General features: G+C 45.6%; 2 protein-coding genes across 6 annotated transcripts in view; one reads left to right on the top strand and one right to left on the bottom strand.

Moving 5' to 3' along the window:
• THEMIS2 (thymocyte selection associated family member 2) overlaps positions 1-22387 on the bottom strand; it is a 30335-nt gene extending 7948 nt beyond the window's left edge. The window contains exons 1-3 of one of the 2 annotated variants that reach the window (XM_084815515.1): positions 22198-22351; positions 4084-4224; positions 1368-1586 (exon numbers count right to left, since the gene is read on the bottom strand). In XM_084815515.1, the coding sequence (XP_084671641.1) occupies positions 1368-1586; positions 4084-4224; positions 22198-22291 (454 nt within the window). In that variant the 5' untranslated portion in view covers positions 22292-22351. Of the gene's footprint in view, positions 1-1367; positions 1587-4083; positions 4225-22197 lie in introns of both variants that reach the window. The other variant, XM_084815514.1, reaches the window with a different exon arrangement.
• RPA2 (replication protein A2) overlaps positions 1-23260 on the top strand; it is a 56395-nt gene that overhangs the window by 20821 nt on the left and 12314 nt on the right. For 2 of the 4 annotated variants that reach the window (XR_014785133.1, XR_014785131.1), the window contains one exon: positions 20581-20766. The exons of the other annotated variants lie outside the window; for them this stretch is intronic. The gene's annotated coding sequence lies outside the window, so the exon portion shown is untranslated. The remainder of the gene's footprint in view (positions 1-20580; positions 20767-23260) is intronic. 4 annotated transcript variants of the gene reach the window in all.

The raw sequence follows: 23260 nt of genomic DNA on the forward strand, positions 1-23260 counted from the left end.
ATAAGTCGACTAGTTTCGGTGCTATAAGCCTTGACTTGGGGTGGGATTTTTTTTTTTGCTGTTCTGCCTCAGGCAGCAAAATCTCTTAGGCCAGCTCTAAAGCTCCAGGCACAAACAAACCTGTTCTCTCAAGCCTTTAATAGTTTTTTTTTACGTTGTCACGCTTTTAAAAATGCCTGACTTGCTGTTTCTATCAGAGTTGCCTGTTTATTCATTTGTGTGTGTGTGTTTTATAAGCCATTTCTCTATCACCCTTCATTGAATCAGATTCCAGGGTGGTTAGGGTGGTCATGTGTCCTCTTTTGCAAAGGACCATCCTCTGTTTGAAAGAGTTGTCTATTTGAAGGGCTGTTCTGTCCAATTCCAAATTAAAGATAAAGGTCCATAAGAACTGTTGATCATCAACCATTTGTACCTGAACAGCAGGCCGAACAGGCAAGCACACAGGTCACATGGTGACAGTCTTCAGCATAATGGTCAGATGCATTGTATTTCTGTTTAAATAATAACAATAACAATTTCTAATTTTGCCTCTATACATAGGTTAGCATATGCAAATTTTATGCAAATCACCCTCTTCTCTTTTGGTGATGCATTTCCTCCTTTTGGACGATGTGTAAGTGACCACACTAAGGGTGGTGTACAATATACAATAGATGATAACATTATTTAAATAAATAATACAATAAAACACTTTCAAATGATAATAATAAAGGACAGCAAAGTTTAAAGATTACAGGGCAGACATATGGATTATACTAATTAAAATGCCTGGATAAATAAAAATGTCTTATCCTGGCACCAAAAAGATTGTAAAGAAGATGCCAGATGAACCACTAGGGAGAGCATTCCAAATTCAGGGCACCATCACTGAGAAAATCCATTTCCTTTGTGCTTAAAATAGCACACTTTTGCTAAGAGAGGCATTTGGGGTAGGGCCGAAGCAAAAGTTTTTCAGACATGGCCAGGCAGAAATGGGAACAAATGCTCCAGATATTTGGGTCCCAAGCCATCCAGAGCTTTAAAAAGATAAGGACCAGCACCTTGAACTCTCTTCTGGATGACAGCTAGTTTTGCCTTTTTATCTGCAATTTATTGTTAGTTTTTTGTTTCTGTTTTACATCTGATTGAACATTTAACTGTCAGTGTAAGCTGTCTTGAGGCTGTTGTGAAAGCCAGGATAAAAATACCTCAAATACATAGTAAGTATATAAAGGGTTGGAAATAGGAAGGGACAGATAATAGAGCCTGAGATGTCTGGCAAAAAAATTAAGTCCCAGGGGATTGGGAAGCCCCCCCGCCCAAGTGTCGAGTCAGCGTTGTGCCCTCCTCTACCATCTCTTTTCCAGTTTGGTCTATATACTTACAATGCATTATTGCTTCCACTTCATATACAGGATAGAGCTGCAACTCACTCCAGCCAATTTCTGCACATTTCAGCCTCTTCTGCCGCAAGGCCGCCGACTGCAAGACCTCCTGGAGCGTGTAGAGTTTTTGCTGATGACAGTCTGAGAACTTGCCCTTGCAGAAAGGAATAGGTTTCCTCTGGTTCCCACATGGTGGTTCTGAGCTGGGCTGAAAAAGACCTGAGGGATTTGCAAGGCCAGAGGGTTTTGTTTTAGAGAAGGTATATGCCATCCTTCAATGCAAGTTTTTTCAGGGTGGCTTACAAATAAAACACGAAAATACAAAACAGAACACATCAGAAAGCAATTAGAGTAAAAAAAACCAAAAAGAAAGCAACAAAAAACCAATAGCGCAGAGAAAATCGAGAGCTTAAAAAGCCGAAGAAAAATCATTAAACCGTTTTTGCCTGCCGTCAAACGACGTCAGAGTAGTTGCCAGGGGAACCTCTCTGAGGGAGCATTCCAGAAGCAGAGTTGTGCTACTGAGAAGGCTCATTTTCCCCCATTGCCACTTCCTTTGACTCAAACAGTGGGGGCACCTTTGTATTTGGGATCACCATAGTACTGTACTGATTGAGACTGTGCATGATCCATGTTGTAAGACTGGAAGTTTTTACAGGAGAGGGTTAATAGAGCCAGAAGGACTGCTGGAGACTTCTTTAATAGTCCTGGCCAAGTTGCTGAGAACATCTTTTGTTAGGAAGATGGCAGATCCGCTCTCAATACCTGGATCTTCTTCAAGTCTTCTGAATGGCTAGGCTAGGCTAGGAGTGGGCAGAAGGTAAATTGGGATCTACTGGGATCAGATCTCTAGTTGATTTGCAGTAGATCTCAAAGGGTTTCTGATTCCCAATACTTTAAACCAGAGGAGGGCAACTTGTGGACCTCCAGCTGTGTTGGACTACAGCCCCCATCATCTCCAGCCAGCATGGCCTGTGATGGGAGTTGTGGTCCAACACACCTGGTAAGTGCCAGGTTGGGGAAGGCCCAAGGCAAGTGGCATATGCTGTGATCCAACTAGCACTCTCTGCTGGTGGTCAATTTTGTTCCCCCTCTGCATCAGAAGGAACTGAATGATACAGTCACACCCACTGTATGCCAGAATCAGTTACCTGCCCTTGACTGAGATGGGTCTTCACATATATCTCTATATTGCTTACTTGCAACTAGTGGTAAGTTTTGAAGTTTTGAAGTGCAGGTGCTCATCATGACATTCGGTATAGCCACACCCCCAAAGAGAGTACAAAATTCAGGCAGCTGTGTTGATCCATATCAACAAACCAATTCTAGCCATTTTCATCTCCACCAGGATCAAGTCAAGCCACCACACAGTAATTTTGCACTACAACAGGGAAGAATATATTGTTGATGGGACAAATCATTTCCCCCCACCTACCTTAGGAATTACAGCTCAGCTCAGAGGGAACAGGGAATTCGGGGGTGCGGGAGTGGCAAATGCAATCGGCTTCCCTGCTAATAAAAAAAGTGCCAGCACTGCCTGTTTGCGAGCCCTGGCTCCTGTTAGTTAGGCTGTATCACATAAGAACATAAGAGGGGCTATGCTGGATCAGACCAAGGGTCCATCTAGTCCAGCATTCTGTTCACACAGTGGCCAACCAGCTGCCCATAGGAAACCCACAAGCAGGACAGAAGTGCAACAGCAACCTCCCACCCATGTTCCCCAGCAACTGGTGTACACAGGCGTAGTGCCTCTGATACTAGCACATAACCATCAGGACTAGTAGCCATTGATAGCCTTCTCCTCTAAGAATTTATTTAACCCCCTTTTAAAGACATCCCAAGTTGGTGGCCATCGCTACGTCTTCTAATAGCAAATTCCATAATATGGAATTTGCATTGTGTGAACTATTTGAATTATGCACTGTGTGAAGAAGTCCTTTTATCTGTCCTGAATCTCCCACCAATCAGGTTCATGGGATTGACCCCACAGGTTTCTAGTATTGTGAGAGAGGGAGAAAAATGTTCCCCTATCCACGTTCTCCACACCATGCATAATTTTGTACACCTCTGTTACATCTTCCCTTAGCCTCCTTTTTTTTCTAAGCTAAACAATCCCAGCTGTTGTAACCTTCTCTCACAGGGGAAATGCTCCATCCCCTTGATCATTTTAGTTGCCCTTTTCTGCACCTTTTCCAGCGCTACAATATCCTTTTTTTAGGTGTGGTGACCAGAACTGTACACAGCATTCCAAGTGTGGTTGCACCATAGATTTCTATAGGGGCAGTATGATCTTGGCAGTTTTATTCTCAATTCCTTTTCTAATCATGCCTAACATGAAATTTGCCTTTTTTACTCCCAGCCTGGCGACATAGGGGCTGATACTTGCCAAAGGTCGTCTAGAGAATTCATACCTGGGATAAAGTTTAAAACAGGGACTTGGAAGTTCACATTTGTACCAGTCTCAACATCAGTTTACGTGCATAGAAACTACTTTATGCCAGATCAATCCCTTAATCCATCCAGGCCAGTATTCCCTACTCTGATTGGTATTGGCTCTCCAGGGTCTCAAGCAAACAAGGGTCTTTCCCATTACCAGATACCTGATCCTTTGAAACTGGAGATGCCAGGGATTGAAGCTGGGTCTTTATGAGTACAAAACACATGCTGTATCACTGAGCTATAGCCCAGTACAACAGAGCCTGGGATGCACACATACCTTTAAAATTCAGTGAAAGCTCAAAACTTAGTTCATTCTCCACATTCTTGCAGATGATGTTCTGGAGTTGAACATCCACAATTTTCATCAGGTCTCCTGTTGATAAGCAGCACTCGCTGCCTGAGAGTTCATAAATGGATCCTGCAGAAAGTTGAGATTTTGATCAGCATGTGAATGAAAGTGACATATTGTAAGGCAGTGATGTTGAACCTCTTTCAGCCCACAGGACAAATTCAGTTTTAGAGAAGCTCTTGGGCTTGCATTCCAATGGTGAGCAGGGAAATAGGTGGCGCCAAAACACAAATAAAATAAAAATCAGGAGGTGCCCCTTCTCCATATTTCATTTATAGAGAAGTACATTTTTCATCTACCGAAGAGAGAGCCTTCTTTGTGGTGTGTAAGGCCCCAGGCCTGTAAGAAAGCTAATAGTAGTTTAGAGAGGCTTAGAAATTCATAATGCTCTCTGCTTTGGTTCATTATTAGTTGCAGTTCTCTGGCAGGTGGGCCTCTTGGCTTGTAAGATGAGTCAAAGGTCGATATGGACGCCTCAGCACATTCCATGCTAACAAGTCTTGCTTCTGACAAATATGTTACCAAGCACTGTGAGGCCATGCATGGAAAGTTGTAGATGCACTCTAGTTAACGCTTGCACCTGTTATACTGCCTCACTGCTATACCTGAATAAGTGTATGATATAAAACCCATCTTGCTCCACAGCTGTGGGTTCAGAGCCTTTGTCTGATCCAGTGATTGGGTACACCTGTGCTCTGTACGTACTCAATAAAGTCTCCTTGTAAGCAAACCTGGACCTGACTTATCACTATCTCGGCACCTCTAAATTCTGGAAGCCCACGGCCGAGACATACAATTGGCGCAGCGAGCAGGGTGCGAAGAGAACTGCTATGTTCGGGTTTAAAGGGAAGGAGGATGTGGTTGTCGGTGCACAAAACCGACTCCTGGGCTGGCTGCAGGAGGGGCTGTGGGGTCCGGTCGCAAAACATTTGGCAGTCCTGAGTGGACCGGTTGCATGGCCAGAGATGGAGAAAGACTGCACACCAGTGGCTCTGGTAACTGCATTGGAGTCTCTGCAGCTGGGAAAGTAGTCAGCTAAGGAGAAGCAGAATGCAGGAACTCTGGCATGACTTTTCCTGACAGCATTGAGAACTGTTAGGCAAAAGGAGTCAGAATGGAAAGAAAACGCAGAGAAGCTCAAAGACAAGCTAGGGAAGGAACAAGATCTGAGGCTGTTAACTAGAGAAATGTTGCAGGACAGCCTTGCCTCCAACGAGGCATGGGAGCATAAAGCTGAAGAATTAGCGGTTAGGCCAAACTTGGACAAAGTGCCCAAAGCGTGCAAAAATGCGCAACATCATCACCTCACCCAATTGGGATGAAAACCCTAGGAAGTGGAAACTGAAGATGAAGACCCAGAAAATGAAGACAAGGAACAGAGTGATGGTGAAGAATCAGTACCCAGGGCATGGGCTAGACCCCTCTTAGAGTGGAAAGTGCGCCAGAGGACAGTCCCAGGCAAAATGAAGTGGAGAAACCACACTGAGGATCTCAGTCACAGTAGTAGTGTTTAGCTTTGGACTGTTCTGGAATTACATAGAGCCTATAGCTACTGACCATCAGCTATATGATTTCTGAAGAGTGTAACCATTAAGCTTTTGCTGTGGGATTCCCTGCAATAAAGAAATCTCACTGATTTGGGTGTCTAGTGTCAGACTGCCTGAGCATGTGCACTGGGGGGATTGGGAAACCTGACAGCATGTTCCTAGCCAAACCAAAGACGCTACTACCATGCTCCTGAAGCTGCAACAAACCCTGTAAGCTGGGAGACCCAACCTGATTTAGAAAAAGAAGAGAGCTACTACGATATCTGCAACACATAGAAGCAGTATTCAACACATACTGCGTAGCTGGCTGGCTGACACTGTAAATTATGTTACAACTGCAAACGAGCTCTTTTTTGCCTGGATCTACTAAGACTGTTTTGCTTCTTGAGACCCCAACGGAAAAAGCCTGACCTGAGTCATTCATCGCCCCTGACAAAGCAAAGATTTGGTTGCCCTTTACCTCATCATGTCTTGTTTCGAACCCAGGATTTACAATTAAAAACCAAGTGTGAAGCTCTACTTTCAAGCCCTGCAAATCACCCCCACCCCCAAAGAAGATTGATGACTGTGTAAGGAATGCAAGTACAAGGCGGCCCCTATCTCCCTGTAGCATCTTGCGTTTCGGCACTCTCCTTAGCAAAGACTTTCATTTTTGCTTGTTAAAGAGCTGGTTCTACCTGAAGGTTTGTGTGCCAGTTGAGGGAGAAGAAGGGGGGGGGGGCGTCATGTTGTGAATCCCTGGCTAGCCTATCTAGTGATGGATGGCCCCAAGAGTTTTCCCCCTCAAGCCTCAGTTTCTTTAGGCCTCATTTGAGAAGCATTTAAAAGTACAATTGTTGTTCCCTTGCTGTTAAGAGCCCTGCAGTTCAAAACTGCCCTGTAACTCGATAAGTTTACTTTTGCAAAGGGCAGGGGATCATAGCCGATTCTGATTCAATAACCAGAGACGTTGGCAACCACTTCTTCCCCTGTATGGTGTGTAGAGCCACGTGAACAGCTTTAAGAATGACAGCCAATGTAGATCTCTCCTTTTCTCCTTGCAAAAGAGATGGTTTTGTTGTTTCGAATGTGTTTGAAATAGCTTAGATTTAGATTTACAAGTAGACCCATTAAATGCTCAGAAGCACTAGCAATGTCTTCACAAGCTCCCTAGTTAGTCGCTTCCCCTCAGCAATCTCTGAGCAACCAAGCTGGGAAAGTGTGAGGGGAGGGGAGTACATTTTTAGGGTGAGGAGGCATTATGGGAGCGGGGATAATGCCAGGGCCCAGCTTCAGTACTGCAGTGGGCCTTGTAGGTTATAGCCAGGATCTGATTAGAAGTTGCCTGGAGGGGCTTGGGCCTATTCAGTTTCTGGAATGTCAGAGTCTGGGTGAGTTTATCTCTGTCAGTGTTCTCAGAGCAGAGCCAGGGGGAGTCACCCAACTCCCTGTCCACCTCCTGGTCTGGCCTTGGCAGGGAGGGAGACTGGAAGCTGTCTGTGAGAACCTGACAGAGGTGGGGTGGGGTTTGCAGAAGGGTCACCCAAGTTGAAGCATCACTGCTGGAGGGCTGAGCAGTGCTGCCCTGTTTAGACAGCGGCTTTGCTGAAAGGCTAAAGGCCTTTGTCTGTCAAGAGATCTGGAGGGGGTGTCCTACAGACACACCTTCCCTTTTAAGTTGATGCAAAGGCGAAGTGCCTTTGCTAGGAACATCTCATCTTTATTGCCCAAAGCCTGTTCTGTTTGGATCCGCCATTGTCTGGGCTTTGGAGGCACTCTGCACGTGGACTGGAACTTTGGATTGTTAAGGACTTGCCATGAAAATTACTGTGAGGCTTTGCATAGACTTGAACTCTCGTTGCTGTGGATTGTGTGTCTGTGTTTGTAGTCAGCTCAGTGTACGGCAGGCTGGGTTTGATCTATGACTTTTGGACTTCCCTCTGCCAGCACTCATCCAGCGTGGAGTTGCCAATGCGAAAGCGGTGGCCTGGAACTCCTTGCGTGTGTGGGTAAGCTTTTTTTATCTTGATGGGCTTTGACCATGTAGCTTAGAGTTATTAACAAAAGTTTCAAAGTTGGACTCTCTATGGGTGTGAGTTGCTTAGGCATTTCAAGAAGTTATCCCCAGATTGCCTGATGAGTCCATTCCAGGAATCCTTCCCTTTCCGTGTCCGGGGTTGGAGCCCCATGAAAGGATTGTCTGAGCTAGGTACCCAAGAATCCAGAGTCCCTTCCCTTGTGTTCAGAACTGTGGAGATGGCAACGGAGAAGTCAGTGAGATAGAAATGGCAAGCATGAGAACTGCTATTTTGCAAAAACACCTGGCATTACACATGATTACAGTGGCCCAAGGCAGCGCTTGTGCTATGTTGCAGCAAGAATGCTGTGTCTACATTCCTGACAAGCAGTGTGATAAATCACAGTGTAAAGGCTCTGTATACGCAAAGTGAGAAAATACAGCACTTAGAAGCGGATTCCTTCTTTAAACCGATTTCAGACTGGTTTCAAGGAATCCGGTGGGGTGGAAGCAAGTTGTTGCAGTAACTGTGACTATCATAAGTAGTTTTATAGCTTTGTGTGCTTGCTCATATGGCTGTTGTATTTTGAAATATGCTGTAAAATAATTATCACTCCCCTCGTTGTCAAACAGAAGGGCACAGAAGATCCGGCCCTCTGGGTAAGAAGAGACTGTGACGCGCATATTCTCATTCGTCCTTTGATCATCGTGGGGGTGGAGTGTAAGGCCCCAGGCCTGTAAGCAAGCTAATAGTTGTTTAGAGAGGCTTGTTGTTGTTGTTGTTGTCCAGTCCTTCAGTCGTGTTTGACTCTTCGTGACCCCATGGACCATAGCACGCCAGGCCTTCCTGTCCTGCGCTCTCTCCTGGAGTGTGCTCAAGTTCATATTCATTGCATCGGTGATGCTATCTAGCCATCTCATCCTCTGCCGTCCCCTTCTCCTTTTGCCTTCAGTCTTTCCCAGCATAAGGGTCTTTTCAAGAGAGTTTTCGCTTCGCATTAGGTGGCCAAAATATTTGAGCTTCAGCTTCAGTATCTGCCCTTCCAATGAGCACTCAGGGTTGATTTGACCTCCTTGCAGTCCAGGGGACTCGTAAGAGTCTTCTCCAGCACCACAGTTCGAAAGCATCAATTCTTCGGCGCTCAGCCTTCCTTATAGTCCAGCTCTCACAGCCATACATTACTACTGGGAAAACCATAGCTTTGATTAGATGGACCTTTGTCAGCAAGGTGATGTCTCTGCTTCTTACTATGCTGTCTAGGTTTGCCATAGCTTTCCTCCCAAGGAGCAAGCGTCTTTTAATTTCATGGCTACAGTCACCGTCTGCGGTGATCTTGGAGCCCAAGAAAGTAAAATCTGTCACTGCTTCCATTTCTTCCCCTTCTATATGCCAGGAAGTGATGGGGCCAGATGCCATGATCTTAGTTTTTTTAATGTTGAGTTTCAAACCAGCTTTTGCATTCTCCTCTTTCACCCTCAACAGGAGGCTCTTTAGATCCTCTTCGCTTTCTGCCATTAGGGTGGTATTGTATGCATATCGGAGGTTGTTGATAATTCTCCCGGCAATCTTAATTCCGACCTGTGGTTCATCCAACCCGGTATTTCTCATGATGTACTCTGCATATAAGTTAAATAAGCAGGGTGACAATATGCAGCCTTGTCGTACTCCTTTCCCAATTTTGAACCACTCGGTTGTTCCATGTCTGGTTCTTACTGTTGCTTCTTGACCCTCGTACAGGTTTCTCAGGAGACAAGTAAGGTCTGGTACTCCCATCGCTTTAAGAATTTGCCCCAGTTTGTTGTGATCCACACAATCAAAGGCTTTAGCGTAGTCAATGAAGCAGAAATAGACGTTTTTCTGGAATTTTCTTGCTTTCTCCATGATCCAGCAAATGTTGGCGATTTGATCTCTAGTTCCTCTGCCTCTTCAAAACCCAGCTTGTACTTCCGGTAGTTCTCGGTTCGCATGCTGCTGAAGCCTAGCTTGTAGGATTTTGAGCATCACCTTGCTGGCATGTGAAATGAGCGCAATTGTGCAGTAGTTTGAACACTCTTTGGCGTTGCCCTTCTTTGGAATTGGAATGTAAACTGACCTTTTCCAGTCTTGCGGCCATTGTTGAGTGTTCCAAATTTGTTGGCAGATTGAATGCAGCACTTTAACAGCATCATCTTTTAGGACTGTAAATAGTTCAGCTGGAATACTGTCATCTCCGCTAGCTTTATTGTTACTAATGCTTCCTAAGGCCCACTTGACTTCACTCTCGAGGATGTCCGGCTCAAGTTCAGTGAGCGCACTATCATGGCTATCAGGGACATTCAGATCTTTCCTGTATAGTTCTTCTGTGTATTCTTGCCACCTCTTCTTAAACTCATCTGCTTCTGTTAGGTCCCTGCCTTCTTTGTCCTTTATCATGCCCATCTTTGCACAAAATGTTCCCTTGAGATCTCCAATTTTCTTGAAGAGATCTCTAGTCTTTCCCATTCTGTTGTTTTCCTCGATTTCTTAGCATTGTTCATTTAAGAAGGCCTTATTGTCTCTCCTTGCTAGTCTCTGGAACTCTGCATTCAGTTGGATATATCTTCCCCTTTCTCCCATGCTTTTCGCTTCCCTTCTTTCTTCAGCTACTTGTAAAGCCTCATTAGACAGCCACTTGGCTTTCTTGCGTTTCTTTTTCTTTGGGATGGATTTCGTTGCTGCCTCCTGAACAATGTTACGGACCTCCGTCCATAGTTCCTCAGGCACTCTGTCTATCAGGTCTATTCCCTGAAATCTATTCCTCACCTCCACTGTATATTCATAAGGGATATGATTTAGGTCATACCTGAATGGTTTAGTGGTTTTCCCTACGTTCTTCAATTTAAGCTGAAATTTTGCAACAAGAAGCTCATGATCTGAGCCACAGTCAGCTCCAGGTCTTGTTTTTACTGACTGTATAGAGCTTCTCCATCTTTGACTGCAAAGTACATAATCAATCTGATTTCGATATTGACCATGTGGTGATGTCCATGTGTAGAGTCGCCTCTTGTGCTGTTGGAAAAGAGTGTTTGCTATGATCAGCGTGTTCTCCTGGCAAAACTCTATTAGCTTTTGTCCTGATTCATTTTGTGCACCAAGGCCATGCTTGCCTGTTATCCTGGTGATTTCTTGACTTCCTACTTTAGCATTCCAATCCCCTATGATGAAGAGGACATCTTTTTTTGGTGTTAGTTCTAGAAGGTGTTGTAGGTCTTCATAGAACCGATCAACCTCAGCTTCTTCGGCATCAGTGGTTGGGGCATAGACTTGAATTACTGTGATGTTGAATGGTTTGCCTTGGATTCGTACTGAGATCATTCTATCATTTTTAAGATTGTACCCCAGTACTGCTTTTCCCACCCTTTTGTTGACTATGAGTGCTACTCCATTTCTTCTAAGGGATTCTTGCCCACAGTAGTAGATATGATGGTCACCTGAATTAAATTCGCCCATGCCTGTCCATTTTAGTTTGCTGATTCCCAAGATGTCGATGTTCAATCTTGCCATCTCATGTTTGACCACCTCCAGCTTATCTTGATTCATTGATCTGACATTCCAGGTTCCTAAACAATATTGTTCTTTACAGCATCGGCTTTTCTTTTCACCACCAGACACATCCACAGCTGAGTGTCCTTTTGGCTTTGGCCCAACCACTTCACTCTTTCTGGTGCTACTTGGAAAGAGGCTTAGAGATCCATAATGCTCTCTGCTTTGGCTCAGTTTTGGTTGCAGTTCACTGGCAGGTGGGCCTCTTGGCTTGTAAGATGAGTCAAAGGTTGATATGGCTACCTCAGCACATTCCATGCTAACAAGCTCTGGTACCTGTTATCTTATCAGAGTCTAGGATGTGCCTGAGAAGTGAAGCTATGTTTATCTTAAAGCTACAGGTGTCTGTGCTGGGAATATTACGATAGTCTTGCTTCTGACAAATACGTTACCAAGCACTGTGAGGCTGTGCTGGGAAAGTTGTAGTTGCACTCTAGTTAACGCTTGCACCTGTTATACTGCCTCACTGCTATGCCTGAATAACGTGTACGATATAAAACCCATCTTGCACCACAGCTGTGGATTCAGAGCCTTTGTCTGATCCAACAAGTGGGTATGCCTGTGCTCTGTACGTACTCAATAAAGTCTCCTTGTAAGCAAACCTGGACCTGACTTATCACTATCTCGGCACCTCTAAATTCTGGAAGCCCACGGCCGGGGCATACATGGTGGCAGCCCAAATTTGGAATACCCCCACCCCACCCCTCATGTACTCTTTTTGGTGCCAGGTTAAAAAACCTTTTTATTTGTTCAAGCATTTTAAATTTACAGTTGTATTTTTAGCTGGTTGAAATAGTATTTTTATGCCTCTCGGTTTTACTATGTTGATGTTTAGGTTTCATGCTGTTTTTATAGTATTTAATATTGTATTTTTGTGTATATCGCCCTGAAACCCATTTCTGGGTGAAGGCACAGACTACCGATTTTTAAAATTAACCAGTAAGTAATAAATACCACCTGGAAAGCAACCTGAGCAGGCACACAGGTTACCTGGTCACAGTCTACCTCACGGTGGCGAGATAACATTGTATTTGTATTGAAATTATAGTCGTTATTTCCACATTTGAATATATATATATATATATATATATCTTCAGCAAAGGAGATCGTTACCTTGTTGTGGTGCTGGAGCTTGAGCACCTCAATGACGTCATGAGCTAAACCGTGAAGGGACACTCAAGACGGGAAGGTCATGGTGGAGAGGTCAGACTAAATATGATCCCTGGGGAAGGAAACGGCAACCCACCCCAGTATTCTTGCCATGAAAACTAAATAGATCAGTACAACCAGAGATATGTCGGTATACCATCGGAAGATGGGAGTCCCAGGTCGGAAGATGGTCAAAATGCTACTGGGGAGGAACAGAGGATAAGTTCAACTAGCCCCAGATGTGATGACGCAGCTAGCTCAAAGCCGAAAGGATGGCTAGCAGCCGATGGTGCTGGTGGTGAACGACGAATCCGATGTTCTAAAGATCAACACACCATAGGAACCTGGAATGTAAGATCTATGAGCCAGGGCAAATTGGATGTGGTTATTAGGGAGATGTCAAGATTAAATATAGACATTTTGGGTGTCAGTGAACTGAAATGGACTGGAATGGGCCACTTCACATCAAATGACCACCAGATCTACTACTGTGGACAAGAGGACCACAGAAGAAATGGAGTAGCCTTCATAATTAATAATAAAGTGGCTAAAGCAGTGCTTGGATACAATCCAAAAAATGACAGAATGATCTCAATTCGAATTCAGGGTAAGCCATTGAACATCACAGTGATCCAAATATATGCCCCAACCACAGATGCTGAAGAAGCAGAAGTAGATCAGTTCTATGAGGATCTGCAGCACCTACTGGATAGTACGCCAAACAAAGATGTTATTTTCATTACAGGAGACTGGAATGCTAAGGTGGGTAGTCAAACGACACCTGGAATTACAGGCAAGCATGGTCTGGGAGAACAAAATGAAGCAGGACATAGGCTGATAGAATTTTGCCAAGACAACTCACTGTGCATAACAAACACTTTCTTCCAACAACCTAAGAGACGACTTTATACATGGACTTCACCAGACGGTCGACACCGAAATCAGATTGACTACATCCTTTGTAGCCAAAGGTGGCGGACATCTATGCAGTTGGTAAAAACAAGACCTGGAGCTGATTGTAGTTCAGATCACCAACTTCTTATTGCACAATTTAGAATCAGACTAAAGAGAATAGGGAAGACCCACAGATCAGTTAGATATGAGCTCACGAATATTCCTCATGAATATGCAGTGGAGGTGAAGAACAGATTTAAGGGACTAGATTTAGTAGATAGGGTCCCGGAAGAACTATGGACAGAAGTTCGCAACATTGTTCAGGAGGCGGCAACAAAAAACATCCCAAAGAAAAAGAAAACCAAGACGGCAAGATGGCTGTCTGCTGAGACACTGGAAGCAGCCCAAGAAAGAAGGAGAGCAAAAGGCAACAGTGATAGGGGGAGATATGCCCAATTCAATGCAAAATTCCAGAGGTTAGCCAGAAGAGATGAGGAATTATTTTTAAACAAGCAATGTGCATAAGCGGAAGAAGATAATAGAATAGGAAGGACAAGAGACCTCTTCCAGAAAATTAGAAACATCGGAGGTAAATTCCAGGCAAAAATGGGTATGATCTTTAAACAAAGATGACCTAACAGAAGCAGAAGAGATCAAGAAAAGGTGGCAAGAATATACAGAAGATCTGTATAGGAAGGATAATAATATCGGGGATAGATTTGATGGTGTGGTTAGTGAGCTAGAGCCAGACATCCTGAAGAGTGAGGTTGAATGGGCTTTAAGAAGCATTGCTAATAACAAGGCAGCAGGAGATGATGGTATCCCAGCTGAACTGTTTAAAATCTTGCAAGATGATGCTGTCAAGGTGATGCATGCCATATGCCAGCAAATTTGGAAAACACAAGAATGGCCAACAGATTGGAAAAGATCTACTTATATCCCCATACCAAAAAAGGGAAGCACCAAAGAATGTTCAAACTATCGAACGGTGGCACTTATTTCACATGCCAGTAAGGTAATGCTCAAGATCTTGCAAGGTAGACTCCAGCAATTCATGGAACGAGAATTGCCAGATGTACAAGCTGGGTTTAGAAAAGGCAGAGGAACTAGAGACCAAATTGCCAATATCCGCTGGATAATGGAGAAAGCCAGGGAGTTTCAGAAAAACATCTATTTCTGTTTTATTGACTATTCTAAAGCCTTTGACTGTGTGGATCATAACAAATTGTGGCAAGTTCTTGGTGGTATGGGGATACCAAGTCATCTTATCTGCCTCCTGAGGAATCTGTATAGCGACCAAGTAGCAACGGTAAGAACAGACCACGGAACAACCGAGTGGTTTAAGATTGGGAAAGGAGTACGGCAGGGTTGTATACTCTCACCCTACCTATTCAACCTGTATGCAGAACACATCATGCGACGTGCTGGGCTTGATGAATCCAAGGCTGGAGTTAAAATTGCTGGAAGAAACATTAACAATCTCCGATATGCAGATGATACCACTTTGATGGCTGAAAGCGAGGAGGAGCTGAGGAACCTCATGATGAAGGTGAAAGAAGAAAGTGCAAAAGCTGGGTTGCAGTTAAACCTCAAAAAAAACAAGATTATGGCAACCAGCTTGATTGATAACTGGCAAATAGAGGGAGAAAACATGGAGGCAGTGACAGACTTTGTCTTTCTAGGTGCAAAGATTACTGCAGATGCTGACTGCAGCCAGGAAATCAGAAGACGTTTACTTCTTGGGAGGAGAGCAATGACAAATCTTGATAAAATAGTGAAGAGCAGAGACACCACACTGACAACAAAGGTCCGCATAGTGAAAGCAATGGTATTCCCCGTAGTAACCTATGGCTGTGAGAGCTGGACCATAAGGAAAGCTGAGCAAAGGAAAATAGATGCTTTTGAACTGTGGTGCTGGAGGAAAATTCTGAGAGTGCCTTGGACTGCAAGAAGATCAAACCAGTCCATACTCCAGGAAATAAAGCCAGACTGCTCACTTGAGGGAATATTAAAGGCAAAACTGAAGTACTTTGGCCACATAATGAGAAGACAGGATACCCTGGAGAAGATGCTGATGCTAGGGAAAGTGGAAGGCAAAAGGAAGAGGGGCCGACCAAGGGCAAGATGGATGGATGATATTCTGGAGGTGACGGACTCGACCTTGGGGGAGCTGGGGGTGGTGACAGCCGACAGGAAGCTCTGGCGTGGGCTGGTCCATGAAGTCACGAAGAGTCGGAAGCGACTGACCGAATAAACAACATATATATATATATATATATACACACACACACACACACACACACACACATATATGCTTATGCAAACGTTATTCAAATTGGTGTTCTCTTTTTCAGTGATGCATTTCCTCCTTTTTGGCAGTGTGAAAGTGGCCACCCTACCAGTAACTAACTACCAGCCCTTGCTTCTGGAAAGTGACTGGACCCCCTTTACTTAACAATGCAATCCTATGCATGTTTACTCAGAAGTAAGTCCCACTGAGTTCAATGAGACTTACTCCCAGGTAAGGGGGTATAGGATTGCAGCCAAAGTCTAAAACAGAAAAATCCATGAGCAAAGACAAACTGGCTACTATGAGCAAACATTTTAGATTTTTTTTTGTTTACATCATGCTTCCGAAGTGTGATTGTGATATGGCTGAGAATTATGCAATATGAGAGAAGTAGCAGGAGTGAAACAGAAAGAAATAAAGTATATTCTCCTAGCTAGTGCAAAAGCTTATTTAGCTATAAATTAAATGGGCATTGATGGTTAGATTAGCATTGTTTAGGAAATATACAAAAGACCAACGGGAAACATGATTTAAATCAAGTTTGGTCTCCCCCACCCCTTCCCTTTTACAATATAAATCTTGATTTTAATTGTTTTGATTCTAATCAATCCATTCTGGTGACTAATTTGCAGAGGACAGGAAAAACAAATGAAGCATTACACACTGACAAGACTTCTTTCATAGACTGCTTTATCCTGGGGATTTCTGGCAAGCAGAAAAAGAATTTGAAAAGGCAGAAACAGCACAATCCTATGTATGTTTGTCAGAAGCAGGTGCCTATTTTTATTGTTATTTATTAAATTGATTAATCGCCCATCTGGGTGATCTACCCAGCCACTCTGGGCGATGTACAGCATATAATAAAACAGTTTAAAACAATAAAATTCTACAATAAAAACATTTTCTAAAATACCCTAACCCACCCCAAATGCCTGCCTGAACAACCATGTTTTTAATGCACGGTGGAAGCTCATTAAAGAGGGGGCATGGCGGAGTTCCCTAGGGAGGGAGTTCTACAGAGTGGGGGCCACCACAGAAAAGGCCCGCTCCCTCGTTCCCACCAGTCTAGCTGTCCTGGCTGATGGGACAGAGAGAAGGCCATCCAAGGCTGATCTTGTTAAGCGGCCTGTCTGGTGTTGCTGGAGGCGCTCCTTAAAATAGGCTGGGCAGGAACCATATAGGGTTTTAAAGGTCAAAACCAACACCTTGAATTTGGCCCGGAAAACAACTGGTAACCAGTGCAACTCCTTCAGCACTGGAGTGATGTGATCTTGCCGGTGGCTGCCTTTAATCAGGTGAGCCGCCGCATTCTGTACCAGCTGCAGTTTCCGAACCGTCTTCAAGGGTAACCCCACGTAGAGCGCATTACAGTAGTCTAAACGAGAGGAGACCAGGGCATGTACTACCGATGGGAGCAGATGGTCGGGAAGGAAGGGGCGCAGCCGCCGTATCAGATGGAGTTGATACAGCGCTGTCCGGCTCACAGCTGACACCTGAGCCTCCATGGACAGCTGGGAGTCCAAAATGACCCCCAGGCTGCGGACGTGGTCTTTCAAGGGTAGCTGTACCCCATTTGACACCAGGTCAACATCCCCCAGCCTCCTCTTGTCTCCCACCAAAAGTACCTTGGCCTTGTCAGGGTTCAGCTTCAGCTTATTCCTCCCCATCCAGCCACTCACCGTCTCCAGACATTTGGACAGGGACTCTACGGCCAACCTTGGTGAAGATTTGAACGAGAGGTAGAGCTGAGTGTCATCCGCATATTGATGACACTGCACCCCAAACCTCCTGATGATAGCCCCCAGTGGCTTCACATAGATGTTAAATAGCATCGGGGAGAGGATGGAACCCTGTGTCACCCCACAAGTGAGTGGCCACGGGTCCGAAACCTCCTCTCCCAGTGCTACCCTCTGGTACCTGCCCGAGAGGAAGGACCGGAACCACCGCGATACGGTGTCTCCAATGCCCAACCCCTCCAGGCGGTCCAGGAGGATAATGTACAGCATTGTGCACAGAACCGGAGGGGGAAGGCACACCATGTCACAAGCATAGGGGCACAGGGGAGAGAGAGACACACACACACACAACATCCCGCATGCCTCTTACAGCGGATTGAGGAAAAATCTCAAAGTTCTAGGATTGTGCTATAACTGCAGGCTGCCCTCCCATTCTCTCTTAGATCGCTTTTCTTTTCTTTCCCTTCCTCCCACATCTAACCAAACATCCTCTTATCTCAGACCTATCCTTGTTGAGGCTATAATTTTCAACATCTGAATCATAGACCAATTAAATGTGATTCATACACCTTGATTCTGATTCATATGGCCACCACAGAGATGAAGGACCTGTTGGATATCTGTCTGTCTGTCTATCTGACAGACAGACACACAGACACACAAACACACACAGGATGCAGCTTATGCTTTTCCCATTTGCATTTTCATAATTTGCATGCATCAACCCTATATCGGTGTTTTCCTCTATTTTGAGTATTCTTCAGTAGTCATCTACTACTTCCTGTTGACTGCTTGGCAGAGGGGAATAAAGGGAACCCCCTTAGGCCTGTTAAGACAGCCAGCCAGGATCGCCTATCGCCTATGCTCTGTTCTTAAGGATTTGTCTGTCTTTTACCCAAAGCTCTGCAACCCAGCAGAAGAACTTCCCGTTTTTACATCCTCCCAGGCTAATTGTTTTCCCAATAGTGTCACCATTTCCCAATTTTCAAACTTCCCTGATCTGATACATGTTTTCCCCTCCCTTCTGCTTTACCACTTCCTTCCATCTCTCCTGCACATAGGCCAAAAATAAACGCCTGCAGGCTCAGATAAAGTAGAACAGCAAGCAGCAGTTAAAAATCAAACATCAGGTATGTTTAGCCTGGAGAAAAGATGAGGAAGGGGCAATATGATAATTGTCTTGACATATTTGAAGGGTTGTCACATAGATGATGCAGTAAATGTGTTGTTTGTCGTTCCAGAGGGTAGGATCCAAACTAACAGGTCCAAATTACAAGAAAGGGGGCTCTGATTAAAAATTAGGAAGGCCCTCCTGGTGGTGCAAGCTGTACGACAGGTTTTTAAGCAGAGGTGGATGGCCATCTATTAGGGACGCTGTAGTAGCAGTAAAGGCTGGTGGCTGCGATGTCAGTGGGGTGGCAAATCTGCTCTGGGTTTCAGTCAGAACTCTAAAGAAGGACCTTTAGAGTTCTGTCTGAAACCCAGAGTGAATTCACTGCCCCACTGACATCAGAGCCACCAGCCTCCACTGTGTAGTAGCAGTGGATTACCTTTATTGGCAGTGGGCTGGAGAAGGTGACCTTTGGGGTCCCTTCCAGCTATTCTACGATTCTAAACAAATATTATAAAAACAAGATTCCCCAGGCTGGCTGAATCAATGTCAGCTTTTGCAAATACTATTAAATATTACCACACTGAATGCTAGCCCCAAACCCAAAGGGTAAGGCTTTACAGCTGTTCCAGAAAGTATATGGGATAGGGCTTCTAAGGGTGTTTTGTAGTCAGGCGCAGTAAATTAAGTGTGCATTGTCCCATTACGGACTATCCAGCCTTCATATTCCCCCAAACTAGAAGAAATCCTGCTGCAGGCCTGTGTTAGGAGCCCTACCAAAGAGCTTGTAAAGAAATCAGTTAATACCAATAGAGCCTCAATTCAGTACAGACAGCACATAAAGGAAGGGAGTTCCACAGTTGTGGAGCAGCTGCGTGTAGTGCCTCTCAGTGCCCTTCCTGTTAGAATGTTGCACATAGGTGGTATGGTGAAGAAGGTTGTTTACTATAATGGTTCCAATGGTACAAAGGAAGAGGCCATGAAGAGCTTTAAAGGTCAACACCAACACCCTAAACTGTGCCCAGAATATAGGGAGCTGTAGCTGGAACATAGGAAGCTGCCTTATACTGAGGCAGGCCATCAGTCCATCTAGCCCAGTACTGTTGACACTGACTGGCAGTGGCTCTCCAGGGTTTCAGGCAGGGTTTTTTCCAGCCCTACCCCCACATGCCAAGAATTGAACCTGAAACCTTCCGTATGCAAAACATGCGCTCTACCCTGACTGTCTAGCCTTTGCTTGAAGACTTTCAGCAACAGAGAACCTACCAACCCTCTAGGTAATCGGTTCCATTTTCGAGCTGCTTTTACCATCTAGATGTTTCTTCTAATGTTCAACCAAAACCTACCCTCCTGTAACTTAAGCCCATTGGAACTAGTTCTACAAGAAGTAGGGCAATAGCTATCTCTGGTTGATACTCCCAACTGGCACACATCCTCTGAACTCCTTTTAGATCCATTGTCAGAGGAAGGGATGACCCAAGACATTTTGCTGCCTGAGGTGGAGCAGAAAATGGCATCCCATCTGAAGGTGCATAGTACTCTTGAAGAAGAACAGAATTGGCTTTTAGGCAGGGATGGGGAACCGCTAGCCTGCAGGCTACATTTGGCTTGCCAGGCCAACCTATCTGGCCTGTGGGGCCTCAGCTGAGGCCCCTCCCTGAAGCCCTGTCCCCTGTAGGCTATCAGGGAGAGGAATTCTCACTATTAGCTCTGATCAGTGATTGAAGGTAACAGTGGGGTTTCTACCGCATGCTCCTTCTCCTCCCAATTGGGAGGGCAACTGGTATTCCAAGTAGAGCTGTGCAAAAATGGCCTTTCAAAATTCTCCAGCCTATTTGTGGACAGAGATATTGGGACAATTTCACAGAATTTCTCCTAGGGGAGAGAAATTCTCCAAAAATTTCTCACAGATAGGGCTTGCTATTGGCAGGGGTGGTAGCACAGGTTCTTTTTTTCTTCCTAAGGGTTTTTGGTTTATTGCACTGCTGTAAGTGGCAACAACTTCAACTGTGTTGAGGCTTCCACTTTTCTGAGGCAGAATTTTGAATTTCTTTTGGTGGTATTTTTGAGCTTACTGCAGGGTGGCTGAGGGTGCTGTGTGTTTTCTCTCTCTGTTACACATCTTTCCCTTGCTCTGCAGCCTTCCAGGCCACTTGCACTTTCTGAACTGAAAAAGCCCCATGGGAAGAATTGCCTCATGATGGCTTCCTCGTGATGGCTTAAACTGAAGTGCGGGAAGCCAAGGGGGTGACAGGCTGCCACAGAGATTATTGCATGATGACAGACAGGACACTCATGCACACTCCTCAGCCACCTTGTAAGTAAGGTAAGCACAAGAACCCCAACCCCAGCCCATGAGAATTTCTCCAAAATTTCTCCTGCTTTGAATTTCTTTTTGAAAGCAATTTCTTTTCTATCAAATTGAATGAGAATGGTTAGAAAAAATGTGGGAGAAATTTTCAGCACAAAACTAATTCTAAGTGCTTTGCCCACCCTGTGTCAAGACAAGGGACAGCCAGAGCCACCCTGACTGAAGCACAAGCTGTAGGAATGTTCCTCCAGCCAGGGCTCGGTTGGGGCCCTAGCATTGCTGCATGTGTGCTTTCCCCAGCCGGATAATGTCAGTGGGGCTGGGCCTGCCCACTAGGGCTGGCATTGAGGGTAGGCATGGTTGGGCGCCTGCCAAGGGCCCATACCCCAGCAGGGCCCCACTGATGAGCCCCCTTGAGTTGCTCCTCCTCTTCACCGATGCTACCTGCTTATTCACCTGCCTCTTGCTCTGGCCCAGACAACAGTGGTGGTGAGAAAGTGGAGCAGCAGAAGGAACTGCCTCCTTGCTCCCTGGCTCTCGGCCTGGCAGGCAAGCAAGCAAGCCGGAGCAATGATGAGAAAGAGGAGGAGGAGGAGGAGCAAGCGCAGCTGGGGACAATGGCGGTGAGAAGGTGGACTCAGTGGTGGAGAGGGCCCATCGTGGGTTCAAAAGGGCCTTCAAAAAACTGGAGCCATCACTGCTGCCCACTGAGGTCTTCCAGTCTGTGGTGCGCTTGGCGAGGGTTATCTGACCCCACCCCATTCCAGTTCCCCAGCCATGCTTTAAGGGAACATTTTATTTTAGACCAGTAGATAGCATAAACATAACCTACACTGCTCTGTCACCTGCCTCCTGTTGCCATAGATCTGAAGATATGGGACCCCAAACCCCCAAAAGCTGATGTGGGCCCGAGATAAATATTTGCTATAAGGTGGAGTGCAGCTTGAATGGGTTTCCCTCCCTCATCCACACTTTTCTTGCATTTACTCATGAGAAATTAGTTGTCAAGCCTGATCCTACCCGTGCTGTGGGGGTTTGGGAGGTATGGCCGGGATGGCTGCCACCTACCCCTACCCCAGCATCTTCAGCCTGAGGCAGCTCTCTCACGTTGTCTAATGGTAGGGCCAGCCGGGGTTGAAGGAGTCATCACACGCAACTCTTCCAACGTGAGCAACATGCAGTTCAGTCCCCCAAGTCAGTGGCCATCGCAGCCTCAACAGCTGTGTGAAGCGGCCCTAACGCCACCGCTGTGTCTTAAGGTTCCAGCTCATCAGCTTTACAGCGACTCCATTAAGTGCCATCACCTCAGGTTGCAAGACTCAGCCTGTAACATCCTTTAATGGTCCGTTACTTGTCTTCATGCCCAGCCTCTGCCCCCTCTCCCCCCCCCCCATTAGAAGTAGGAGACTGATCTCGGCAAAAGAGAAACAGGCGGTAAAGGCTCACCTTGGAAGTAGACACCAGAGCAGATCTTTACCACTCTAGGCAAGGAACTGAGATCCAGGTTGCAGATATAATGGTGTAAGGGAACAGAAGCCATAATTCTTGCCGCAGACAGAGCCGCTGCAGGATGTGGAAGCTGTGGCTGTAATGCAGTCCAGCTGTGCTGCTTATGTGGATTCAACCATGACTTCCACTTTCGCTTCCTCTTTTAAGCGATCGCAGATGCGCTACTCTTCCCACACAGGCTGGTTTACATGAAATATGGGAGAACTTGCTGTGCAGAAGGGATGCTAGCTCATTGTGGCAATTTTGCTCTGCAGCCACCATCTCATGGTATGTATCACCAGGGTTGACCATGCAAGTGGCCAACTTGCTGTTTAGACAAGTAGGGATTCTGTGGTAAAGTCTTGTGTGACTTACAGCAGAGTTGCCTTGTACAGAGGAAGTGTGGCAGCACAGCATTTAGTATTGGAGGCGGAGGCTAGAGCAAGGATAGAAGAAGTTCAAATCAACGGAGGGCGCAATCCTATGGGGATAGTCAGATGCCACCGAACTCAGAAGAAGCCAACTATCCAATGCAGGGTGGGCAGAGTGCAGAGGGGATCCTCTCCTCTGTACTCTGGCCACCCTGCATTTGTGGCTAGACAGCTGATTTCTGCTGTCTAACCGGGGCACCTCGAAGTGGGGGGGGGCGGGGGGAGGCCAGACAGCACATAGGAAGTGTCATAATGGTGCTTCCACAGCCCCCTCCCCAGGAACACCCTGTGCTGCTCTTCTGAGCATGGAGCCAGGAACAGCCCGCCCCTCCTACGAGGTGGCAGGGGCGGGGAGTTGGATTTTGGGGAACCGAGCTCTGAATGCTGGCTCCGAGCTCAGTTCCCAGAAACGAAAAACTCCTATGGCCATCTAGACACTGTTTAGCAGCCATAAGATTGTGCCCTTGCTTTATTACCGCTTTTGTACACGTTGTCAGAGAAGTTTAACACTGTTTAACAGCAAGCACCCCCTAAAGCTGGGTGTGTGAGTGTAAGCAAGTGAAGGCACAAAATATGGTTGCTTGCTTCCT

Source organism: Heloderma suspectum, chromosome 10 (assembly GCF_057233095.1).
Source record: "Heloderma suspectum isolate Gila_16-S chromosome 10, 16-S_ref, whole genome shotgun sequence".
NCBI lineage: Eukaryota > Metazoa > Chordata > Lepidosauria > Squamata > Helodermatidae > Heloderma > Heloderma suspectum.